Source organism: Narcine bancroftii, chromosome 14, assembly GCF_036971445.1.
Source record: "Narcine bancroftii isolate sNarBan1 chromosome 14, sNarBan1.hap1, whole genome shotgun sequence".
NCBI classification, from domain to species: domain Eukaryota; kingdom Metazoa; phylum Chordata; class Chondrichthyes; order Torpediniformes; family Narcinidae; genus Narcine; species Narcine bancroftii.
Genome location: NC_091482.1, coordinates 44,137,791 through 44,165,273, shown reverse-complemented (window position 1 = coordinate 44,165,273; position 27,483 = coordinate 44,137,791). Strand labels below are relative to the sequence as shown.

Genomic DNA, 27,483 nt, shown 5'->3' with positions numbered 1-27,483 from the left:
ACACCAGCCCAAGAAGAAACCAGGTGACCAACTGAAGGAGAGTGAAGTTGCTAGGGACTGAGCTGATAGATGAGATAAAGGAGACACCAGCCCAAGAAGAAACCAGGTGACCAACTGAAGGAGAGTGAAGTTGGTGGGGACTGAGCTGATAGATGAGATAAAGGAGACACCAGCCCAAGAAGAAACCAGGTGACCATCTGAAGGAGAGTGAAGTTGGTGGGGACTGAGCTGATAGATGAGATATAGGAGACACCAGCCCAAGAAGAAACCAGATGACCAACTGAAGGAGAGTGAAGTTGGTGGGGACTGAGCTGATAGATGAGATAAAGGAGACACCAGCCCAAGAAGAAACCAGGTGACCAACTGAAGGAGAGTGAAGTTGGTGGGGACTGAGCTGATAGATGAGATAAAGGAGACACCAGCCCAAGAAGAAACCAGGTGACCAACTGAAGGAGAGTGAAGTTGGTGGGGACTGAGCTGATAGATGAGATAAAGGAGACACCAGCCCAAGAAGAAACCAGGTGACCATCTGAAGGAGAGTGAAGTTGGTGGGGACTGAGCTGATAGATGAGATAAAGAAGACACCAGTCCAAGAAGAAACCAGGAGACCAACTGAAGGAGAGTGAAGTTGGTGGGGACTGAGCTGATAGATGAGATAAAGGCGACACCAGCCCAAGAAGAAACCAGGTGACCAACTGAAGGAGAGTGAAGTTGGTGGGGACTGAGCTGATAGATAAGGTAAAGAAGACACCAGCCCAAGAAGAAACCAGGTGACCAACTGAAGGAGAGTGAAGTTGGTGGGGACTGAGCTGATAGATGAGATAAAGGAGACACCAGCACAAGAAGAAACCAGGTGACCAACTGAAGGAGAGTGAAGTTGCTAGGGACTGAGCTGATAGATGAGATAAAGGAGACACCAGGCCAAGAAGAAACCAGGTGACCAACTGAAGGAGAGTGAAGTTGGTGGGGACTGAGCTGATAGATGAGATAAAGGAGACACCAGCCCAAGAAGAAACCAGGTGACCATCTGAAGGAGAGTGAAGTTGGTGGGGACTGAGCTGATAGATGAGATAAAGGAGACACCAGCCCAAGAAGAAACCAGATGACCAACTGAAGGAGAGTGAAGTTGGTGGGGACTGAGCCGATAGATGAGATAAAGGAGACACCAGCCCAAGAAGAAACCAGGTGACCAACTGAAGGAGAGTGAAGTTGGTGGGGACTGAGCTGATAGATGAGATAAAGGAGACACCAGCCCAAGAAGAAACCAGGTGACCAACTGAAGGAGAGTGAAGTTGGTGGGGACTGAGCTGATAGATGAGATAAAGGAGACACCAGCCCAAGAAGAAACCAGGTGACCAACTGAAGGAGAGTGAAGATGGTGGGGACTGAGCTGATAGATGAGATAAAGGAGACACCAGCCCAAGAAGAAACCAGGTGACCAACTGAAGGAGAGGGAAGTTGGTGGGGACTGAGCTGATAGATGAGATAAAGGAGACACCAGCCCAAGAAGAAACCAGGTGACCATCTGAAGGAGAGTGAAGTTGGTGGGGACTGAGCTGATAGATGAGATAAAGAAGACACCAGCCCAAGAAGAAACCAGGAGACCAACTGAAGGAGAGTGAAGTTGGTGGGGACTGAGCTGATAGATGAGATAAAGGAGACACCAGCCCAAGAAGAAACCAGGTGACCAACTGAAGGAGAGTGAAGTTGTTGGGGACAGAGCTGATAGATGAGGTAAAGAAGACACCAGCCCAAGAAGAAACCAGGTGACCAACTGAAGGAGAGTGAAGTTGGTGGGGACTGAGCTGATAGATGAGATAAAGGAGACACCAGCCCAAGAAAAAACCAGATGACCATCTGAAGGAGAGTGAAGTTGGTGGGGACTGAGCTGATAGATGAGATAAAGGAGACACCAGCCCAAGAAGAAACCAGGTGACCAACTGAATGAGAGTGAAGTTGGTGGGGACTGAGCTGATAGATGAGGTAAAGAAGACACCAGCCCAAGAAGAAACCAGGTGACCAACTGAAGGAGATTGAAGTTGGTGGGGACTGAGCTGATAGATGAGATAAAGGAGACACCAGCCCAAGAAGAAACCAGATGACCATCTGAAGGAGAGTGAAGTTGGTGGGGACTGAGCTGATAGATGAGATAAAGGAGACACCAGCCCAAGAAGAAACCAGGTGACCAACTGAAGGAGAGTGAAGTTGGTGGGGACTGAGCTGATAGATGAGGTAAAGGAGACACCAGCCCAAGAAGAAACCAGGTGACCAACTGAAGGAGAGTGAAGTTGGTGGGGACTGAGCTGATAGATGAGATAAAGGAGACACCAGCCCAAGAAGAAACCAGGTGACCGACTGAAGGAGAGTGAAGTTGGTGGGGACTGAGCTGATAGATGAGGTAAAGGAGACACCAGCCCAAGAAGAAACCAGATGACCATCTGAAGGAGAGTGAAGTTGGTGGGGACTGAGCTGATAGATGAGGTAAAGGAGACACCAGCCCAAGAAGAAACCAGATGACCATCTGAAGGAGAGTGAAGTTGGTGGGGACTGAGCTGATAGATGAGGTAAAGGAGACACCAGCCCAAGAAGAAACCAGGTGACCATCTGAAGGAGAGTGAAGTTGGTGGGGACTGAGCTGATAGATGAGATAAAGGAGACACCAGCCCAAGAAGAAACCAGGTGACCAACTGAAGGAGAGTGAAGTTGGTGGGGACTGAGCTGATAGATGAGATAAAGGAGACACCAGCCCAAGAAGAAACCAGGTGACCAACTGAAGGAGAGTGAAGTTGGTGGGGACTGAGCTGATAGATGAGGTAAAGGAGACACCAGCCCAAGAAGAAACCAGATGACCATCTGAAGGAGAGTGAAGTTGGTGGGGACTGAGCTGATAGATGAGGTAAAGGAGACACCAGCCCAAGAAGAAACCAGATGACCATCTGAAGGAGAGTGAAGTTGGTGGGGACTGAGCTGATTGATGAGGTAAAGGAGACACCAGCCCAAGAAGAAACCAGGTGACCATCTGAAGGAGAGTGAAGTTGGTGGGGACTGAGCTGATAGATGAGGTAAAGGAGACACCAGCCCAAGAAGAAACCAGATGACCAACTGAAGGAGAGTGAAGTTGGTAGGTCTGAGCTGATAGATGAGGTAAAGGAGACACCAGCCCAAGAAGAAACCAGATGACCATCTGAAGGAGAGTGAAGTTGGTGGGGACTGAGCTGATAGATGAGGTAAAGGAGACACCAACTCAAGAAGAAACCAGATGACCAACTGAAGGAGAGTGAGGTTGGTGGGGACTGAGCTGATAGATGAGGTAAAGGAGACACCAGCCCAAGAAGAAACCAGATGACCAACTGAAGGAGAGTGAAGTTGGTGGGGACTGAGCTGATAGATGAGGTAAAGGAGACACCAGCCCAAGAAGAAACCAGATGACCATCTGAAGGAGAGTGAAGTTGGTGGGGACTGAGCTGATAGATGAGGTAAAGGAGACACCAGCCCAAGAAGAAACCAGGAGACCAACTGAAGGAGAGTGAAGTTGGTGGGGACTGAGCTGATAGATGAGGTAAAGGAGACACCAGCCCAAGAAGAAACCAGATGACTATCTGAAGGAGAGTGAAGTTGGTGGGGACTGAGCTGATAGATGAGATAAAGGAGACACCAGCCCAAGAAGAAACCAGGAGACCAACTGAAGGAGAGTGAAGTTGGTGGGGACTGAGCTGATAGATGAGATGAAGGAGACACCAGCCCAAGAAGAAACCAGATGACCATCTGAAGGAGAGTGAAGTTGGTGGGGACTGAGCTGATAGATGAGGTAAAGGAGACACCAACCCAAGAAGAAACCAGATGACCATCTGAAGGAGAGTGAAGTTGGTGGGGACTGAGCTGATAGATGAGGTAAAGGAGACACCAGGCCAAGTGGAACATGTGCATCTGTCCTTGTTCCTCTGCTGAATATTATATGTATCCTTTCATCTGCAGAAAGTAGGCATCAGGTTTTACTCAAGTCAGCTCAGAAATAGCTTTGAGTTGATGACAGACAATTCTATTGTTTGTCTTCCAAAATATATAGGAATGCACAAAGCCGGGAAACGTTGGCTAAAATGTGACTTTTATGTTGGAATGAATTGTAAAAGTGTTCTGAGCCATAGCTTATGCACTGGTACTTTGCATCGCATAATTTGCAGATACCATTGGCTTGTTACTGTGGTGGAACCATTCCCACAATCTGTTATTTTCGTGTTTAAATTAAATCACTAAAATATTGGAATTGTTTATCCAGCGTTTTACTGGCACGACTATTAATGTTACTTTTATCATTCCAGTCCATTATTCAGACTCAAAGTGCGCCAGCATCATCTGTTGGTTAATGACAGGATTGCAAGTAACCTAGTACCTGTGTTTTCGACTGGATGACCTCTCTATTTCTATGGAGTATGTGTATCGTAAACGAATGGGGGAGCAGGCCGGAGTTTCCTCATAGTGACTCTGTGTCAGAATCACTTTTAATCTTGGAAGCATTTCTGGGTCTTAGATCAAGAAGGATGTAAATTGTTGGGGAAAAAAAACACAAAAATCTGGAGGAACTCAGCAGACCTCGCAGCTTCCATAGGTATATCCCGCTTTACAAAACTTGAGCCTTCCTACAGAACCTTGCGAAGAAGTGATTACCAATGATTTCTATGGGAAAAATTTTTGAGTGTTCCCAGACCCAAATAATAGCCAATCCAATCAAACCAAATAACACATAAAATCTAAAATAACACTAACATAGAGTAAAAGCAGGAATGATATGATGAATACACAGCCATATAAAGTAGAAATAATGTATGTACAGTGTAGTTTCACTTACCAGAATCGGGAAGACAGCGAGTTTTAACCGTCCTACCGGCTGCCCTGTGACAGTCCCGTCAGCTGCGCACTGACATCCCTGCCGCCTGCCCTGTGACAGTCCCACTGGCCACGTACTGACAGCCTCGCCAGCTGCTTTTTCGTAAAAGTGAAAATCCTTTCATAAAAGTGAACACAAGTTTCTTTGTAAAAGTGAATTTGCATAAAGCGAGTATTTGTAAAGCGGGGTATACCTGTATTTTGCCGGCGTTTCGGCCTGAGCCTGTAGATAATTTACTAGAGATACAGCATCTGCAGACTTTCATGTTTCACTCTTATAAATTGTTAGAATTGTGAGCAGGATTGAAGATTACTAGTTTTGCTGCTTCAGATTTCTCTGGAAACTCCTTATCCCTCTGTAGGTCTATACACGCGTGATCTTATATGCAATTACTGGAAATCCAGTAAGGGACAATCTTGAGGAAAGCTAGTTTTTTGGCTGTGGATTACTACAAGAAGCTCTCAGCAGGCAGCTCTTTATTGTCCCATTTTTTTTGAAAGATGAATATTGAGTGCCATTGGTAAGTGATACTGATGGACCAGGTAATCTCTCTCCTGGGCTGTCAGGCCCTGGAATGCCATTGTTCTAGTTTTCACTATATGCTATGCAAGATGGGAAAAATGGCATCCTTCATTTGTGGTGGGGGGAGGGGAGGAGGACAGGGATTGGCAGTCAAGCAGAAGTGAGTGGGGTGGCACGGTTAGTGTAGTGGTTAGCACGATGACATTGCAGCGCCACCGTTGTCTGTAAGGAATTTGTAAATTCTCCCCGTGTCTGCGTGGGTTTCCTCTGGGTGTTTCAGATTCCTCCCACCATTCAAATCGTATGGAATTCCAGGTGATTTGGGCAGTACGGCCTCGTGGGTCAGAAGGGCATGTCTAAATTTAATTTCATAACTCCACCCCTAATGCAGTGCAACTCTTTCAACCACCGCTGTGGCCAACGACTTACATGGGATGGAGAGACAACATCCAGTTAAACCTGATGGAGGGTGAAGGGAGTTTTTCCGAGTACAATTAGAAGGGTGATGTTAAGTAACCCGCCCCGCAGCATGGTTTCAGTGGGTGAAATATAGCCAGGACAAATACCGTTCTACTCATTACTGATCCTTCAGTTCATGCTCCTGTGCTGTTGTGTGACATTTCTAAATCACTAACTAACTGATGTTCATTTTGGGTTTTGTTTTAAGTTACTAACCATTGATGCATTGAATTCCAGAGGGGAGGTTCGAGTTTATTGTCACCTTCAGCCTGAGTACAGTGAAAAGCAGTTATTTTGTGGGAAGTCCAGCAAGTGAACTCTAACATGCATATGGCAGTACTAAGTAGGAGAACTGGAGCATTTTACTCTGCAGAGGGTTGGAGTGAACATATCAATAAGTATGTAGCAAGGGCAGCATGAGATCACTGTTATGGGGTTCGTTCAGGAGCCTGATGGCTGTGGGGAAGAAACATGTTGGCGCACAATTTTACTCTTGTCCCTGATGGGAGGGAGAACAATGTGTAACCAGGATGCGATGTATAATTTATTACATTGGCTACCATCTGAGGCAATGGAATACTGATGGGAGAAGAGAGGGGGGAGGACTTTGTGATGTTCTGAGCTGCATTCTCTCTCTCTTTTGTAGTTTGTTCCAATCTTGGCTTCTGTACTATGCTTTCAGTCGTGTACCTGTAGAAGTTTCTAGAGGAATAAGAGGCAGATACCAAATCCCCATAGCTTTCCAAGGAAGTAGAGGCATTGATACGCTTTCTTGGCAGTCATTTTGATATGGTTGGTCCGTTCATTAATGGTGCTGCCATTGACATCGGGGTAGCTTGTTACTGAAATTGAAGCATAGTGGCCATAAGAAACTGAGGCTCATGGGAATTAAGAGCATTACTGAACTAGGCAAGAATTGTAGGTAACACTGAAGATGAGTGGGAGCAGCTCATCTCTGCCCCAAGATACTGCTGCTGGAGTAACTCAGTACAATGTCCTCTCTAGCTGTGCTCTACTGCTTCATTGATTGACTATCTTTCTGCAAGGTCGGAAGAGGGGTGTTTGCTGATATGACAACACTTTCCAAAGTACTAATCATAACTGCTTAGATATCGGTGGAATTCAGTACCTTTGTACAACAGGATTTGACCAACATCCAGTAAGGATGGATATAGGCAAGTAATCATTTTGCTACACAAGTGCCAGGAAAATGTCACCCCCAAAAAGTGAGAGTTTAACCATCTTCAAAGGCATTATTATTGGAAAAACAATAGTTTTAAATTTTCAGGGTCATTATTACCAGAAACTAAATGAGAGCAACTGCAATACTTCGTCTGCAAGAAGAAGTCAGGAATGGTGTTTCCTACAACACATGATGTGCATTCTGATTCTCTGCAGTACAAAAGTCGGGCATCCTAGCAAGAACCTGGTCATTCGTTCATGGTGTCAGGTCAAAGTGCATGTTCACCCACTCTGGGAAAACTTTCCTCGGCGTCAGCAGAAATTCAAGAAGTTGAATTCCTGAGGACAACCAAGAGTGGACACCGTGCCTGTTTCTCCAGCAGTGCTCACTTATTAAGAATTTAATAGAAATAACCAATATGATATTGATAGCAAAGTTGTATTTTCTCCTACTTTAAACCAGATAATTAATGTCTTTGTTTTTTTCTCACTCTCACACCAACCCCATTCCTCACCCACCCCTGCACCCCATTTTCTCTCCCAATTTATTAGACCAGGGATGATTTTCTGGGCCTAGTGGATATTCCCCTTCATCATATCCCGGTAAGTTGTAATTGCATTAGAACATTAGTCAATTTTTGTATTCTTCATGTTGTAAATTTCTGTTTCTAGTAATGAAGTTGAGAGTTTATTGTCATGTACAATGTACAGATGCACCAAAATTCTTAATTGTTGCCAGGGCTGGTGCCAGACTATTTTGTGCCCTAAGCCGTGCTGAATGGGGTTGGGAGGGGGTGGGGGGGGAGCTGACCAGGCTAAGCGATGGGTGGAATACCTGATGTGACAATCATCTTGCGCCATACCACTTCCTCTGCCTTACCTGGAGTGGTGTAGCCAGGTTTTGACATGAGTGGGAGCAAGAGCACATAAAAAAGGCGCCACGATACAGCTATGCGCATGTGCATATGTACACAGGTTTTGCAACTAGTGCATAAAGCCTCCATGCCCTCCCCACCTCCACTGCCCTCCTCTCCTCTCTTTCTTTCCTCTCCCCTTCCCTCCCTACCTCCTCTCTTTCTGTCCTCTCCCCTTCCCTCACCTCTCCACACTCTCCCCTCTTCTTCCTTCCCTAACTCTCCCCCTCCTTCCTTCTCTCCCCTCCCCCCTATCCCTTTCCCTCCCTTCTCTCCATCCTCTCCCCTTCCCTCTGCTAGTCCTCTTACCCTCTTCTCTGCCCTTCTTCGGAAGAAACAATGAATGACTTTTCTCCTACACCTCTCCTAACTCCTCCGAGCTGGTGAACAACCACTGATGTTCCTGTAGAGGACGTTGAGGTGAACTGATGGAGGAAACAGGGGAGACAATCTGTGCGGAGCAAGTTCCCCCAAAAGAAAATGATGACCACATACTTGTGTGTTTATTACATTGGTCGCAGGAAGCCCTGGCATCATCTTACATTGAATGTTCTATCATACAGGGCAAAGCGATCTTTCTGCAGAAGTGTTTGGGATGATTCCTTGAGCCTGAAGACTAGTGGCATGGTACCAAGATAACAGCATCCTCAGCCTACTACCCTACATGCATACTGGACTCCAGTGTGCATGTGCAGTAGGCTGAGGGAACACACAAGTTACCGGAGCTCCCAGATCCCAACTCCGAACCCTCCCTTCGGCTTTCCGCACACCAGATTTCACGATATTGACTCTGAACCCTCCCCTCGGCCTACCACACACTAGAGTTCCCAAGGCCAACACTGAACCCTCCCTTCGGCTCAGGCTACTACCACACATGCACTCCGGACGGTCATTGGGAGGTCCATTGTAGGCCAAGGGGAGGGTTTGAAGTCGGAACTCAAACATTGGAAATTCAGCCTCCTGAGCAAGGCAAATATGATGCCCTCAAAGAGCTACTAACCCGCCCCTTCAGGCTCTCACAGTGCAAGTGTGCCACCCAATTGCTGCATATAGACGGTTTGGGGGACAGGGCCTCATCCGTCTTCATGAGCAATATGCTTGCCCTTGCTCAGGGACATAGACCTTGCCTGTTCTTCGAGCAGATATTCCTGGAGCAGCTGCCTGACGATAACCAACTCTTGCTCACCAATGAGGACTTCAGTGACCCCAGGAAAGTCACAGCCCGGGCAAACGTGCTCTGGAGAGTGAAGAAAGAAAATGGCACCTCGGTGGAGCAGGTCGTTAGGCCCCGCTCACAGCTGGCAACGAGACCACGGCAAACAGAGAGGCAACCCTGACCCAACAGTATTGCTATTATCGTCAGTGGACCAGGGCACTGATTAACACCTGGGTGTCGAGGTTCGGAGTCCCAGAGCACATGACCTCCGATAGAGGTACACAATTCACTTTGGGACTCTGGGCGGCACTGGCCAAGTTGCTGGGAACCCAGCTCCACCATACCACAGCTTACCACTCTCAGGTGAAGCGGTTCCACAGTCATATAAAGGCAGCTTTGATGGCCCGACTCAAGGGGTCGAATTTGACGTATGAGTTATCCTGGGTTCTCCTCAGGATCCACACCACACCGAAAGAAGACTTCAGTGCCTCCACAGCCAAGATGATATACGGCGCACTGTTGGTAATACTGGGAGAGTTCTTGGATGCCTCAGCCTCATAGACTAAGCTGAGGGAAAGAAATGGGCACCCTAGCACCTCCACTGCATGGCCAGGCCAAAACCTATTTCCTCAAAGACTAAGAGACCTGTGAGTACATTTTTGTTCGGAGGGGGGCACACTAAACACCTCTATATGAGGGGCCATATAAAGTAATTAGACACAACGGGTTGACGTGTACTGATATAGGCAATAAATAAGAGACTTTCACTATCTACTGCCTCAATCCAGCACACCTAGATATTAGCCAATCAGTCTCCACGTTGCAGAAGTAGGACACCAAAAGCGGCGAACAGCACTCCAATTGCCAGTTCTGGGGTGGGGTCGTGTAGCAGCCCACTAACCGGGACGTGACCCGGTGCTCAAGAGATTTCACTAATGGATTATTGTTTACAAAAGGCCACAGATGAAGGATCTTATCTGAGCCGCAGACAGTCTGAAAGGGAACTTGCTGTTCTAAGAGGGTCATGTGATTTTGCAAACAGAGAGAGTCAAACAGGCTTTCACTCAGAGAGAGAGAGAGAGAGAGAAAGAGACACAGAGATCACTTGTACAGTGTTACAACCAGCAGAAGCAGCTGGGACTGGAACAGGACAAGCTAGCAAGCTTGTGGAAAGCCCGTTTGGGAGACGGCCTTGGTCAAAACCCTTGTGGTTCATGCAAGAGGAGAGGACTGGCTGTCTAATGTTTCACTTGGAATAAGTGAAACAAGAAGGAACTCTGTGCTGACCTGAAAGAAAGAGGTCATCATTTGGAGAACCCTGGCGAGGCAAGTTTCTTTGGCAAGACACTGAAGTGGCTGATGGAAGTAAATGTACAACAAATCTCTCTCTGAAAGCTGATAAGAACCTTCCTGAGCGGTAACCATTTACCTTTCAAGCACCAAAGCCTGGTGAACTTTATAAATGTTAAATTCTGTGCACAGTATAATTGCCTGCAACCAGTGAACTTGAAGGAATGAGAAGTGAGATTGGACTGTGAACCAAAGAACTTTTCTGAACTTACACACACACACACACACACACACACACACACTACATAAACATGCACTTAGAATTAGAAGGGGGTAAAGTTAGGTTAAGTAAGTTAATAGTGCTAAGTTAAAGTTTGAATCTATTTTCATGTTTAAAGATAATTAAAAGCAACTTTTGTTTAAGTAACCATTTGTCTTGGTGAATATCTATTGCTGCTGGGTTTTGGGGTCCTCTGGGCTCGTAACAATGGGCTGCAGGAAAATTTCACAATAAGTACATTATGGGTGAGTTTCTGGGCCAAATAGAACTGAGAATATTCATGCTGATCAGGTGTGGAGCAGAATTAAGATTTAAGAATAGAATCCCAGTCAAGATCCAAAGCAAGATTACATCTACTCCGCTAAACCACATTCTTCAGGACAATTCAACTAGCCAGAACTGGAAACAGACGAAATCCTTGCCAAAAACAAGTGCCTCTACACAAACATGGTTATGGGGGAACTGTCTGATCAGAGGACAATCTGATGGGAAGTAAACTGCAAAGCTCAGGATACCCCTGTCAGACGGGGCAGTGGAGCCAATTCCATGGTGTTGTACCTTGTTTATAAGTTACGACTGAATACAAACAGGGAAGGTCTCATTCAACACATTCACACTAAGTTTGAGTATTCGAATGGCATTGGCGTTTGGATACATCAGCCCCAGACTGGACACGAGCGGGACTCATACTCTGCTGAGAACCAGTGACAACTACACTGTTTTAAATGAAGCTCCACAATCCCAGTAAAGCAGGGGCTGCCATATGACAGTGAACGTGAGGACACAGCTCTTTCCTCTGCTGGAATAGTGGTTCTGAAAAGAGCCTTTTGTGGTCCTTGGTGCCAAGGCTGTTCAGTAGGTATGGTATTCTTTATCGACTTACGATGGGTTTTTCGGAATGCAACTCCATCGTAAGTAAACAAGTACCTGTATCAGAATCACAGGAAATAGAGTCATTTGGGGATAGGAAGCAAGAAATTAAGGCTGATATATCATTTGAACAGATTCAGTGGAGAATAAAGAAACTGGGGGAAAGTTTAATGAGTATTTCAAACAATTTTCCTTGTAAATTTAACAGGAACCTCACTCCTTTGATAAAGCAGTTAAAAGGGATTTTCTGAGTGTAACAGATTTTGCAAATACGATGTCAAGACCTTTCCATAGTGTAAAGTGATCACAGCTTTTCAATCCTCAGTTCTTGTTCCCCAGTAGATCTTGAAGTTGAGCAAGTTCCAACTACAATTTAATACAAAATGAAGCAAAATTGCTGGGTCTGAGGGCTGGCTGAGAAATTGATGAAGTACAGAGTGATTTTCACAGCTTAATGATTGAAGTTTCTGGATTGTGTTCTAATTATTATGAACTGGTTCAATAACTGGAGAGACGATTCTTCTCCTTTACCATCACTCCACTGGAAAATATCTTTAGTTTACTTTTTTTTATTCAAAGCTACAGCGTGGCAACAGACCTTTCTGGCCCATGAGCCTGTACCACCCAAATACACTATTTAATCCAAAAAAACCATTTGTTTTTGGAATTGCTTAGACGACTTGTTACTTTTTAGTAACAAAAGAAATTGTCATAGTGGAAATACTGTCAAATCTATAGGTCATGTAACATATGATAAGAAAGAAAAAGTATATTTCCAAATATAAACTTTATTCACAATAAAGACTATTCAATATTCCTTTCACTGTTGTAATAATAGAGAAAATGTAATGTTACACAAAATTTCCTTTTGTCTGTTGTAACGCAGAGTCGCTGTGAGTATTGCCTGGCACCCCTTTGCAGTAAGAGCAAGAGAAGCAAAATAGAGTCCCTTCAGAGATGCTGAGATGCAGATTCGCGACTAGCACTTCACAGCCTCTGCAATCACACAGATCCCTATTCAATCAATTGGAACCCAAGGTCCAGATCCATTCCTCCAATACGATCAAGAAGCCTCAGCATCCAAAGCCCTCTGGGGCCCTTCTTGTCCTTGGCTCCCTTTCGAATCCCATTCCAATACCTGGCTCCCATGAGCAAGTCTTCATCTGCCTGCAGCCACTGAGCTCCTCACTTGTCCACTGCCATGATCATTGACTGGTAGGGTCGTCTCCTGTGCTTCTTAATGGGGTTGGGGGGGGGGGGATGTGCCAGTCTTCAAGTCCTCTGGAGTCTGAAATTCCTCCTAGCCACTGCCCAGCACAGGTACTGCCATCTTGGGAACAGACCCTACAGTTTCAGGACTTTAAAAAAAAGAATATGTTCAGAAGAAAACCTTATAATCTTTTCACATCATTAGTGTCATATTCATACATTCCTTTACTGTACATTGTTACATTCATTCTTTGATTTGCAGCGTAGCACTGTTGCTGCTCCAGTGGCCCTTATAATTACTCCCAGTTTGTTGTTTGAAGGCTTCCCCTCCAGTCTCAGCACCTCTATCTGGTAGCAGAACGATTGTGGATTGTGATTCTTCTCCACGTCATTTATTGTTTCATTTCAGTGACCTTTCACTGGAAAGGAAGGAAGCAGGGAAGTGAGGTGGGAGGGAGAGGAAGAATTGTGACTGTAGAGAGGATAGAGTATGTGTGTGATAGGTTGGAGATAACAAGATTGAAAGAGCGATAAAGCTGGTCAGTACCAAACATTGGTGGGAGGGGGTGTGTCACATCAAAAAGATGAGTAAAATCTGAAATAAACAAAACTGAATGGTGGAAAATGAGATTGTCTAAGATTGGCACAGCCGATTATCAGAACTTTGCATTGAACCTGGAAGTTTGTCATGTGCACAGTTGGAAGATGAGCTGGTTGGTCATCTTCAGGCTTACTTTGATCGTAGTTGAACAGAGTTAGATCCCAGAGTGGAATAGAGAGTCAGTGTTGTAGAAACATAAAAATGCTGGAGGAACTTTACAGGTCTTGCAGCATTCAGAGGAGGTAAAATTATATAACCAACATTTCGGGCCTGAGCCCTTATTCAAGGAATGAGCAAATAGCAGGCAGGCGCCTGAATAAAAAAGGTTAGTCGAGGAGGAGCACAAGCCCACAGGCAAGGTGCCAAGTGCAGAGATGTGAACTATTTGCTACAATTCTAATTTGAGGTTCAGATAAAGCAGTAAGACAAAAAGAAAATAATGTCGTTGTTTAACATTGACAGCAGCATGCAAGTTGGATTAGTTGCCATTTTGATTGAAGGAAAATAGATAATTGCTTGAAATATAATTAAAGGCTACAATTGTAAAAATGTAATTGAGATGTTAGCAAATATATTGGAATTAATGGCTATTTTTTTCATTGCAGACTGAAAATCCAAACTTGGATAGGCCATATACATTCAAGGATTTTATTCTCCATCCTCGAAGGTAATTTAAACTATTCATGTGAATACAGGAGACTGTAGCTTCATTTCTCTTTTGGAGTGAGTAAATGTTGATCTTGTATTTCCCCCCCACCCCCTGCCAAGTCCTTGGGACATTAAAAATAGCACTTTATAATTTATCACAATTCTGTAGACTCAGTGGTTGAAATAAAAACACAAAATGCCGGAGAAGCTTAGCAGGTTAAACAGGGTCCTTTATGTAGCAACGGCAAAGATACAGGAAAAGGGGGAGGTGAAAGAAAAGCAACAGGTTTAATGGAAAGCAGTAAAATCAATGTTCATGCCATGTGGTTGGAGCGGGCCCAGATGGAAAATAAGTTGTTCCTCCAATCAGTGGGTGGTCAGGGTCAGTCCGTGGATAGATGTGAGTGCAGGAGTGTGACTTGGAATTGCAGTGGTTGGCCACTGGGAGGCCGCTGTAGTTGCAAGCGGAGTGGCAGTGCTGAGCGAAGTGATCTCCCAGTCTGCGACCAGTCTCTCCAATGTAGAGAATGCCACAAAGGGTGCACTGGATTCAGTAAATAAGTCCTCTGGATGTACATGGTGTTGCTTCATAAGAAAGGCTTGTTTGGGGCCTCGGACTGTGGTGAGGAGGTGTGGACGCAAGTGCTGCACCTCCTGCGGATACAGGGAAAGGTGCCAGAGGTGCTATGGGTGGGGAGGGATGAATGCACAAGGGAATTGCAGAGGGAGTGGTCCCTGAGGAAGGCAAAGAGGGGAGGAGAGGGAAGAATGTGTCTGGTGGTGGGGTCTTGTAGTAAGTGCCAGAAATTCCGGTGGATGATGTGTTGGATGCGGAAGCTGGTGGGGTGGTAGGTGAGGATGAGGAGGGTTCTATGTTTATTGTGTGTGGGGTAGAGTGGGCCAGGGCAGATGAGTGGGATATGGAGGAGATGCGGGTGATAGTGGTGGAGGAGAAGCTATGTTTGGAAGAAGGCAGTCATTTCAGAAGCTCTGTGTTGGAAGATGGAGAAATTAAGAGACAGGGATCCTTGCAGGGGGCAGGGTGTGAGGAATTGTAATCCAGGTAGTTGTGGGAGTTGGAGGGTTTGAAGTATATGTCAGTATATGTCATATGTAGTATAAAGCTTGTCTCCCGAGATAGAGACAGAGAGATCCCAGTGGGGGAGCGTGTTATTGGAGATGGACCAGGTGAATTTGAGATCAGGATGGAAGTTGGACACAAAATGGATGAAGCTGACAAACTCATCGCGGGTGCATGAGGCAGCCCTGATGTAGTTGCATCCTCAGCACCTTCCCCTGTACCAGCAGGGGTGCATCACTTGTACCTACACCTCCTCCCTCACCACAGTCCAGGGCCCCAAACAGGCCTTTCACATGAAGCAACACTTCACCTGTACATCCAGAGGTCCTATTTACTGCATCCAGTGCACCCTTTGTGGCATTCTCTACTTCAGAGACCGGTTGCAGACTGGGAGTTGCCTTCGCTCAGCACCTGTGCTCCGTTTGCAACCACAGCAACCTCCCAGTGGCCAACCACTTCAATTCTGAGTCACATTCCAGTAATCACATGTCTGCTCACCCGCAGATTGGAGGAACAACGCCTTATTTTCTATCTGGGTACCCTCCAGCTACATGGCATGAGCATTGACTTTACTGCTTTCCGTTAAAGTCCTCTCCCCTCTTTTCCTGTCCTTTCAATTCTTTCACCCACACAGCCCTACAATCCCCCCATCCCCTTCATTGCGGGTGTTCTCTCCTTCCCTTCTCCACCTGTCATCTCCTGCTTTGCCACCCCACTCTTTTGTTTGGTTGCTTGCTGGCATTTTCCTATACTTTGATGAAGGGCTCAAGCCTGAAATGTCAGTTCTGTATCTTTGCCTTTGCTACATTAAGGACGCTGTTGACTTGCTGAGCTTCTAAGGCATTTTGTGTTTTTGCCTCACAATTTATCTTTGTTCTGGATAAAACCTGCTGTGCTGCTATTCAATACTCCGTTTCTAATTTGTTGAAAGCAATTGTGAATATGTGATAACCTTAACAAAGACACTGAAATGTTTGCCATCCCTGTCAGTAGTTGTATCTTTATGTACACAGCAAGGAAGTTTCTGAAACGTGTCAAATAAATCACAAGAACAGCACAGGAAGTAGGAATTTGGATCATCATCTTCATGCTTGACTGAAAAAGACCTATCCAAACTAAATCCACTTACCTGCACTTGCCCCATTGTCTTGTATGTTTTGGCACATCGTGTTCATCTCAGTACTGCTTTATTTTCGCTGAGTGTTTTTGCAGTGTTTCCATTTCAGGAAAACAGTTCCAAACTCACACCATCCTCTGGGTGAATAAAATTTTTTAGTCTGTTCTGTTCCAAGGAAAACAGCCTCGGCTGAGTCAATCTTGCATTGTACCTAAAATTCCCAAGTTGTGAACCTTGCTCTTTTTCAGTCATCTCCTTCTAGCTGTGCAGAGACCAGAACTGGTCTCCAAAGTCCCACATGCAGTTTAGTATTACTTTTTTTTCAATACTCTTTGCATCAGTAATCCATTTGCTGCCTTAACCACCTCTCCTGATGGATGTGTGTTCCAGGATTCCTCTGTTCTCCCATACTTCACAGAACCAACTATTTATAATGCCTTCTCCTGCCTAGCTTGCCCTCTCCAAATGCATTTCTTTACACTTCAGACCATTGGCTATTTTTCACCCATCTGATTAGTCTGCATTCATTGGGCACCTTACTCAACATCGACTGCACAACAATTTTTTGCTATCTTCTTATGCCTCCTGCTATTAAGCAAGGGATGTAACACAAAGAAACCAGACTCATCATCATCCAATCACTACTTGCACCCTTCCCGTAACACCAAGAGTGTTAACGTTTCTGATCAATCTGTCATGTGAGATTTGGGCATATTCCTTTGGACATCCGTGTACCAAATAGTGTGCCACTGCTATTACAACATCTCCAGACTTTACTGTTTAAATCAAGACAATCCTCTTGCCTCAGAAAATATGTGAAGTTAACCAATTAAACTTGTGCTGACTGTCCTTGCCAATATGTTTTTAAATGTTCATGACTGTCCCTCCAACTTGTGTACCTTGAAGAGGAGATCAAGCCTGAAATGTTGGTAATACAGTAAAACCTTGTTAGAACGTGGTAGTTGGAGTCCAAGATTTCGTACCACATTAAAGCCGAGTCGTGGAACAGATGCGTATACGTCATGATTCAAAAAGCAGGAAAACAGAAAACTGTGACTCAAACCCTATAATAAGACCTTTAAACTCCACATATTAACATACACATCTTGTAAATGAGAAATGAGTCATAAGAGCCCATTTTTGAGTTTGTGGCCGTTAGCCTGGCATCTTAAAATCAATGTTTGGGGTCCACAGACACCCGCGCTATAAGTGATTCCGCGGATTAACGAATCGCATTCTAACGAGGTTTCACTGTATATCTTTACCTCCTATACACGCTGCGAGACCGGCTGAGTTCTTCCAACATCTCTATGTGTTTTTACCATAATCCTGTGTACTTATGCCTTTCGGAATGCTTTGTACTGTATCTCAGTTCCTTCCAAATGGTTTCCTCAACATGGACAGGCCAGTAATGATTAGAACTTCTCCCTTTCTCCTCCTTTACACCTTGGTACCAACTTAATGGCTATGTGTTCCTCTGGCTCTATGTCGGTACTGAGGAAAGATTAGAAAACAGTGGTCAAGCCCTTCACTGCTTCCTCTCTTGATGTAGGAGTTACATTTCATGTTGGACTGGCAGATGATCTACATACAGTAAAATGCCAACAATCACAATGTTTCAGCATCTAGCTCATTGTATTCTGCATCCTGCACTCCTTGAAACCCACAAGTTTTATGATAAAATTCTCCCACTACATAGAATCCTTAAAAAATATATATTACTGTATTTTCACTCATACAAAGCGCGCACGCATATAACGCTCAGAAAATGTTTAAGTAAAATATTTTCATCTAGTGTGCACACATATATACCGCGCACACGTATATAATGCGTGGGTGTACCATAGTAGTACTGTCCAGCACCTTCATAAAATGTCCTTTAAAAGTCACAAAAAAAACAAAGCGATACATGCGCAGATAACATCAGCCTGTGTAGCTATTTCCTACATTTGATCTAGCTGATTCAGTATACTATATTGCCCAGCTTTTTTACTTGCTGTTTAAGATTAAAAAACAATTTAATTTAGAACCAGAGGCTGGTCAATTAATTTCATTTTTATATCCAGTGTGTAAGAAAATTCTTGTATACAATACACACGCAGTTGGATACCTGGTATGTTAAAAATGCATATAACTTATGGTAATGGTGTTTCAGTGAATTGACAAGTATAATATTCACTAGTCCAGAGAAACTTCTAGTCTGGCCCAACTGAAGTTATGAACTTGTCCCATCACCAAATGTGTCAAACTCTACTATGAAAAGCTTGATCCAAACAAATCAATTTATTAGGATCATTTGGCTGCATCAGGGGCCAACTGACTTTCACAAGCTGGTAGTCAAGCAAGGGTCATGCAGGAATGCATGGTGTTTAACCATTGAGCAGCTATCCAGCAGGAGAAAGGAAAAATCCGATCCCCATCAGGACACTGGAAAAATGTATATCAAAGTTTTGAGCTCACACTAATAAAAATTTAATATAAGCAAAAAAATAAATTCACTTTTGCACTGAAACCTTTGAATGTTTCAGTATTGGAGATGAGATTTTTTGATGGCTAAAAGCATGAAATGTCAGATAACTTGAATTAATTGGCTTTGAATGAAAAACTTGAAATCTGGTGCATTCTTGAGGAGCTTGCTCTCAGCCTGAAAGATTAATTTCCTTCTGACATGTGGCCCTTGAGATGTCAAACGGGAGTGGGTTACCGTAGTAACTATTAGCAAGCTGTTCAACTGTGCCAAATGATTACGGATGTTATTTGTATAGGCTATCAGAAGGCAGTCTATGAAGTTCCTCAAAGGACAACTGGTGTTAGATGTAATAAAAAGGTTTTGGAATTTAGGATATATTTTTGATTTCATTGGGAGATTTGTTGACCAACAGGAGATGGAGAGTGGGAATTATGGACATTTCTCTAACTGATTTTATATGTCTGAAGGCATTCCATGTGCAGCGAACTGGAATTCACTGTCTGTGTATTGTTCAGATGGCTGGCTCCTCCCTTAGCTCCTCCCTCACCTACCCAAATAATATCCCTGGTTTTCCTGCCTTACCTCAGATTCACCTGAGGACTATTGTGTCGACCGGCCATTGATTGTAAGCTATTAAAAGTGTGTTTGTACTCCTCATTGTCTCTGAGAGCATTCAGTCACGTTACAATTTTAATAGCTTAACTTTGAAATGGAAAAGGGGGGAAATTTTGTAAGCTCCGATTGTATGTACTAAAGGATTTGTGTGCTTCTGTGTTGCTGTGCCTGGTCTTCCTGTGTAAATTTCCCCCCTTTTACAGTTAGATGTACTATACAATACCCCTGGATCATTGCAGAGTGCAAGTGCGAAGCTCGGAAAATACTATAATCCCTCGGGTACACTTTTTTAAGTTGTACTGCAGAGCCGTCGCACAGCTCATAAAGCCGTGGAGCCTGTGTCTACCAAGCAATCAGTCAAATGTCCGTTTACTCTCACTTCCATCGTCGAGTTATTCAATTGGTGAGGAATGGAAGGTCCCAGAAGCTGGACACCACATGCGGTCTCTCTACCCCAACTATTTCCGAACCTGACTCCTAATTGCAAACTAATAGGTACAAAGAGCAGGCAATACAGTGCAGGGGATCGGGAATTTATCAGAGCTGAGACACAACGGCTTGAACCTTGAACCTAGCAACAGCTCATGGAAAGCCCAGGTGGTGGTCGTGAAAGGGGAAGAAAAGTGATTGACTACAGCCAAAGAATTAATAATTTCACACTCCTGGATACTTACCCCCTCCCTCTAATGTCGGACATGGTAAATGAAATTGCGCAGTACCAGGTCTTTTGGATCATCAACCTGAAAGCTGCATACTATCAGTTATCAATCAATTTCGAGGACTGCCCAACACAGCATTTAAGGCAGACAGACAGCTCTATCGGTTCCAGAGGGTCCCTTTTGGTATCATCAATGGGGGTCTCTGTCTTCCAGAGACAGATAGACAAAATGGTTGACAAGTATGGGTTGAAGGCTACCTTCCCTTATCTCGACAGCGTCTCCATTTGTGGACACTCTCTGGAAGACCTTGACACCAACCTCCAGAGATTTCTCCACATGGCCAATTCCAGTAAGTGGGTGTCCTGGACTAAACATCTGGCGATCGAATGCACCCCCTGTTAGATGTCCCAATCCCAAGGACCATGAAAGCCTTAAGAAAGTGCCTGGGCTTCTCCTAGTACGCCCAGTGGATCCCTCATTACACAGATAAGGTCCACTTCCTCTTAAAGTCCACCTCTTTCCCATTGTTGGCCGAAGCCCAGGCAGCTTTTGACTACGTTTGGAGCTACATCACAAAGGCCACCATGCATGCAGTGGACGAGAAGGCACCTTTTCAGGTGGAAAGCGATGCCTCTAATGTAGCTCGGACCTCTACCCTTAACCAGGCAGGAAGGCCGGTTGCCTTTTTTTTCCCACACCCTACAAGGCATTGAGCTTCGGAACCCATCTTTGGAGAAAGACGCTCAAGCTATTGTAGAGGCCATCAGGTGCTGGAGGCATTACTTGGCCGGCAGAAAATTTATACTGCTCACCAACCAGCGATTGGTGGCATTCATATTTAATAATGCAAAAAGGGGCAAAATAAAGAATGATAAGATCGCTAGGTGGAGGATTGAACTCTCCACCTATAATTACAACATAACATGCAGGCCAAGTACCCTCAATGAACCTCCAGATGCCCTGTCAAGAGGTAGCTGTGCCTCTACATACAACGGCAAGTTGCGGTCACTGCTCAATGAGCTTTGCCACCAGGCATTACCCGCATGGCTCATTTCGTCAAGGCACACAACCTGCTCAACTCCATTGAGGACATCAGGGAAATGACCAAGTCCTGCCAGATCTGCACGGAGTGCAAGCTTCACTTCTACCGCCCCAACAAAGCATACCTGATAAGGGCATCCCACCCCTTCAAACGATTCAGTGTCAATTTCAAATGTCCCCTCCCTTTGACTAATGGAAATATGTACTTTCACAGCGTTATCGACGAGTATTCACATTTTCCGTTCATCATCCCCTGCCCAGACATGACCACCACCATGGTCATCAGGGCCTTGCACTCTATTTTCACCCTGTTCGGGAATCCCAGCTAAATCCATAGCGACCAGGGCTCATCATTTATGCCAGTACCTGCTCATAAGAGGAATTGCCTCAAGCAGGATGATTAGCTACAATCCCTAGGGAAACGGACAAGTTGAAAAAGAGAACACAACTGTATGGAAGGCCAAGATATTGACTCTCCAGTCCAAAGGCCTTCCAGACTCACGCTGGCAAGAAGTCCTACTCACAGCACTCCACTCCTTAAGGTCACTCCTCTTCACGTCAACCAACGCAACTCCTCACGAGCTTTTGTTTATGTTTCAGAGGAAATCTACGTCTGGGACTACTCTCCCGGCTTGGCTAATGGCACTGAGTCCAGTCCTGCTGAGAAAGCATGCTAGGAGGAGCTAGACAGACCCCCTGATTGAAAGGGTGCACCTGCTGCACGCCAACCCAACGTATGCCTTCGTAGCATACCCTGACGGCAGAGACCTGGCACTTGCTGGAAGTGAGAGTCCAAAGCCTCAAGTGTGCCAGACACTACTGAGTACCCCACTTAGGGTCTCAGAGGACACTGCTGGGGAAGTGAACCCATTCACCTCACGACCTGAACCAAAGCCCTCAAGGGATTCCAGAAAGTTTGGGAAGCCCAAAGTCATCCAGTACTGCGACGCTCAACCAGAATTACCAGACCCCCTGACAGACTTAATTTGTAAATATTTGTATTGTCTGCTGCAACAGCAAAGTCATCCCAGTGGCCTTCCTTTTTAATTCCACACATTCCCACACTGACATGACTGTCTGGCCTCATGGTCCATGTCCTCTTGTTCTTGTCTAACCTAACCTCAGTAGAAAAAGCCTGATTGCATTTACCCTATCTATATCCCTCATAATTTTGTATACTTCTATCAAATCACCTCTTATTGTCAGATTCTCCAGTGATTAAAGTCCTAACCTGTTAAACATTTCCCTATAACTCAGCTCCTGAAGTCCCACCAATATCTTTTAAATTTTATTTGCACTGTTTCTATCTTATTGATATCTTTCCTGTTGTTCAGTGGCCAAAACTGCACACAATACTCAAATTTGGCCTCATCAATGTCTTATACAACTTCAACATAACATCCCAACTCCTGTACGCCTTGATTTATGAAGGTGAATATGCCAAATGCTTTTGTTACAACCTTATCTACCTGTGGCACCACTTTCAGGGAGTCTGTATGCCCAGATTCCTCCTCAGTCCCCTTCCATTTACTATGCAAGTCCTACCCTGCTTTGGCCTCCAAAAATGCAACACTGCAAACTTGTCTGCATTAAATTCTTGCTGAAAATTTTGAAAGCCTTTCTCACTACACCCCCAATCTTAGTATCACAAGATAAAGGAACAAAAGTAGGCCACTCAGCCCATTGTGTCTGCTCCACAAATCCACCTTGAACTAAACTGTTCTCACATCTAGTTCCAAATCCTGGCCTTTTCCCCAGATTGATACCTATCAATCTCCCCCTTAAACTCCCCCAATGATTGGACCTCAACAGCTGTATGAGGCAAAGAAATTTCTCCTCATCTCTGTTTTAAATGGGTACCTTCTCATTCTAAGACCGTGCCCTCTTGTCCTGGATTCACCCATCAAAAGAATCATTTATTCTGTCCAGTCCTTTCAGCATTCAAAATGTTCTAAGAGAGCCCCTCTCATTCTTCTATACTTCAATGAACACAATCCAAGAGCTGCAAAACGTTCCTCATATGTTAGCCCTTGTATTCCAGGAATCATCCTGATAAATCTTCTGTACTCTCTCCAACATTATTACATCCCTTCTAAGATAAGGAGCCCAAAACTGTGCACAGTTCTCCAAATGAGTTCTCACCAGTGCCCATAGAGCCTCATCAACACCCCTTTACTCTTATACACTATTCCTCTTGAAATGAACACCAACATTGCGTTCACTTTCTTTACTGCCGATCCAACCTGCTGGTTAACCTTTAGGTTATTCTGCACAAGGACCCCAAGTCCCTTTGCACTTCTGAATATTGAATTTTCTCCCCATCCAACTAATAATATTCCTGTTTATTTCCTCTTCCAAAATGTACAACTGTACATTTCTCAACATTGTATTATCTCATCTGCTATTTCTTCACCCACTCTCCTAAGCTGTCCAAGTTTCTCTGCGACCTTTTGATTTCTTCAACACTTCTTACTCCACTATCTTGGTGTCATCTGCAAATTTAGCCACAAAACCATTCAATCCATAATCTAAATCATCAATATTGATCATAAAAAGAAGTGGCCCCAACACCGACCCCTGCAGAACACCACTAATAACCGGCAACCAACCAGAACAGGATCCCTTCATTCCCACCCTTTGCTTCCTGCCTATTAGCCAATACTCCACCCAATCTAATATCTTTCCTGTAATTCCATGGGTCTCATCTTATTAGGCAGCCTCTTATGCAGCACCTCATCGAAGGCCTTTTGAAAATCCAAATACACAACATCCACAGCCGCTCCCTTGTCCATCCTACTTGAGATTACCTTAAAAAATTCCAGTAGGTTGGTCAGGCAGAATCTTCCCTTCATGAAACCATCCTGGTTTCGACCTATTATGCCATGCACCTTGAGGTATTTCATAACCTTGTCATTGAGGATCAATTCCAATAACTTTCCAACTACCAACGTCAGACTAATAGGACTATAATTTCCTTTACCTCCCTCCCTCCTTTGTTAAACAGTGGAACTACATTTGTGACCTTCCAATCCTCCAGAACCATGCTAAAGTCTATTGATTTCTGGAAAATCAGTCTCCAAATCCACCTCTTCAGAACCCGTGGGTTCATCTGGCCCGGGACACTTAACTATCTTTAGTTCATTCATCTTACTAAGCACTATTTCTCTAGTAATCCTGACTGCACCTAATTCTATTCCTTGAGATCGCTGACTATCAGGAATATTGTTATTGTCTTCCTCAGTGAAGACTGATACAAAATACTCATTTAGTTCCTCTGCCACCTCTTTGTTACCCATTATAATTTTTTTGCATAATTTGCAATCGGTCCCATATCTACCCGTGTCTCTGTTTTACTCTTTATATATTGTTTTAAAACTCTTGTATGTCATTTGCCAACTTGCTTTCATCGTTTCTTTCCCAGTCCTCTGTTTTTCCACTAATTTTTGCTTTCTTGTATGCCCTCCCTTTTGCTTTTATTTTAGCCTTAACCTCTCCTGTTAGTCACATTTGTGCCATTTTTCCATTTATAATTTTCTTTTTTTCTTGGAGCACTTACTTTCTTTTTTTTTAGAATTATCATCTGCACATTTTCTGATCTACTCCAGAGAGTAGTGAATCTGTGTAATTCTCTACCCAAGGAAACAGGATAGGCTGCCTAATTAAATATACTTAAGATATACATGGATAATTTGCATAATCAGGGAAGTCAAGGTTCTGGGAAAAGGGCAGATGAGTGGAACTGAGTCCATGGGCAGATCAGCCATGATCTTATTAAATGGCAGAACGGGTTCGAAGTGACAGATGGCCAACTTCTATTCCTACTTCTAATGTTCTTATGTTAACAATTACATTCAATGGGGCAAGTTTGTGAATTTAAATCATCTGCTCCTAGGTCCATGTGAGTGAAATCATTGTTGAGCTTGAGCTTGTATTAAGTTGGTAAAGTTTTATAATGCACATCTGTAGAAGTTGATGAATAAAAATAAAAAATGGGAAGGAGGACTCTTATATCGCTGATGACCTAATGCCAGCTTGTACACATTGCCACCTGTGTGACAAGGTGATTTAACACAGGCTGGATATTGGAGAAGGGATAAACTATAAAATAATATCTTTCACCCACTGGGTTCGGGGGTGGGAGGAGCCCTTTGCAACAGTCACGTTGATTTCAATTGATATTTGACTTCTAAATTTTTCTTTTTCTTCCTTCTGCTGATTTTTACACCACTTTTGTAGTGGCTGCCAACAGTAGTTTCTGCAATTATCAAGGAAAAACTAATCAGTATTGTAATGCAAGGCAGTAAAATATGCTTTCACATATACTGATACACAAAATAAATTAATAGAAAAAGGGAGGGGAAAATAAAAATCTAGCTTTGCTTTTAATCATCACTTGTGATTTTCCCCAGTCATAAATCCAGGGTTAAAGGTCATCTTCGATTAAAGATGACCTATTTACCTAAAAGTAATGCCTCTGAAGATGATGTTACAGAGCAAACTGATGAACTAGAGGTAAGTGCAATAAATTGTCTATTTGCTGTTAAGAGTTGAATGTTTTGGTTGTTACAGATTCATTTTTGGCAAAGAATTTTGATAAAACATACATTTGGAAATAGATACACTTGTAAATGAGTGCTTACCATATATTTCAGCATACGTTGAGTCGTGAAACCCTAAAAAAATCCTCGGGAGGGAGGGGGTTGACATATGCCAGATATACTTTTGAGATAAATTCACTGAAAAAAAAAACAGATTGATGTCAATTCGCCATATAAATCAATGCTGGAAGCACCTGCCCACCGCCGGCACTGCCGCTCCCTGACATCTCCCCACCGCTGGGAGCCGCCATAACTGCTCTTACCTGGGACCCTGAGGTCACCGTCGTCGTCCCTGCCTGGTAGGCCAAGATTCCTCCTTCCCCATGGGAGCCCATTGTCGGTGCTCCAGCTCCGTGGGCCGTTGCTGCTGCTGTCTGGTAGGCCGAGGTTTTATTTTAACTTACTTAATTTACAGCTTTGTTACTTGCAATTGGGTGTTTTAAAAAATTTTGGGTTGACCCTGGGAGACCCGGACAGCTGAAAAATGGGGGTCGACTTATATGCCAGATATACCATAAAGTCCTTAAAATTAGGCTGAAAAATGGGGATCGACTGATACGCCAAAATATATGGTATGGTTTATCAGGAAAAGCTTGATAGGAATATATGGTAAATGGATTCTTGTTGGTTAGTGCAGACCTCATGGTTGGTAGAGGCTTCAAGTTGTGTGACTATTCTCTTTGTGTTACACTGAAATCACACAAGCTACTTCAAGGCCCTTACTGCAACTGCAGGGAGGACATAATCTTGCCACTCTTTCACATACCACCAAATGATCAATGAATCTACACAAAACACTGATGGTATTAGAAAGATGGGACTTGGTGTATTTTGGTTTCATATGAGAAGACAATTTGGTCTTTTGTCCAGCTTTTAGGACCTAACAAATAGTGTTCACTATTTATAAATCCTCAGAAAAGACTCATTTTTATTAATATTCTAAAACATATATAATTTATCCAAAAATATCTGCATTTTCAAGTTTCTAAAACTTGTAATGAATTAGTACATGTACACAGGATTTTGAAAAAGAAACAATCTGATCTCTGAAATTCTTTCTTTCTCTTCAATATTGCTGCTCTTTTAGCCTGGCTGGGAAATTCTGGACCAACAGGATATAAGTGTCCATAGTCCACCACCTCCTGCATTGCCTAGTGGCTGGGAAGAAAAGCAAGATAATCTGGGGAGAACTTACTATGTCAATCATGAAACTAGAACAACACAATGGATTCGACCAAGTTCTCAGTAAGTCTCAAATATTTTATTGCATGTTTTAAATGAGATAACTGTAAAGGATGGAACTGAGGACCAGTGTCCCCAATTCTATCAGTTATGGAAAGGGATAACTCTGGTCCTCGAGTTAGAATCCTAAATAGGGGCAAGGCCCATTTCAACAAGGTGAGGCAAAAGTTGACTGATTGCAAATATGAGAGGGTAAGAGTGCAGTTGGCAAATTGGAGGCATTTAAGAGAGTGATGAGTGTGATAAGAAAGGTGCAAGATGAAAAGAGTGAAAGTGATATGGAGCAGAGGGATATACCTCAATATTTAGGGGTAAGTGCCAGTGACCCGGTTTCGAATCCAGCACTATCTGTAAAAAGTTTGCATGTTCTTGCTGTGTCTACATGGGTTTCCAGTTACCTCTCAGCCTTCAAAGCATTCAGAGGTGGTAGGTGAATTAGAGTATTGCAGCTGCACATGCTTGTGGGCCTGAAGAGCCTGTAACCGTGCTTTATATCTAAATGAAAGATGGCAGTAAGGTAGGCAGAGGAGTGAAGAGAGCATTTGGCATTTGAGATGTTTGTCTTTATCGGTTGGGGCATTGAATACGAGTGTTGGGACACCATGTTGAAGTTACACAAGACATTGGTGAGGCCACACTTGGAA

The 27,483-nt window shown here is 44.0% G+C and overlaps 1 protein-coding gene across 5 annotated transcripts in view; it reads left to right on the top strand.

Annotated features, from left to right (window-relative positions):
• Positions 1–27,483, top strand: part of LOC138749500 (E3 ubiquitin-protein ligase NEDD4-like) — a 266,638-nt gene that overhangs the window by 173,281 nt on the left and 65,874 nt on the right. For all 5 annotated transcript variants that reach the window (XM_069910912.1, XM_069910911.1, XM_069910913.1 and 2 more), the window contains 4 exons: positions 7,601–7,651; positions 13,974–14,035; positions 25,409–25,511; positions 26,685–26,842. In XM_069910912.1, the coding sequence (XP_069767013.1) occupies positions 7,601–7,651; positions 13,974–14,035; positions 25,409–25,511; positions 26,685–26,842 (374 nt within the window). The remainder of the gene's footprint in view (positions 1–7,600; positions 7,652–13,973; positions 14,036–25,408; positions 25,512–26,684; positions 26,843–27,483) is intronic.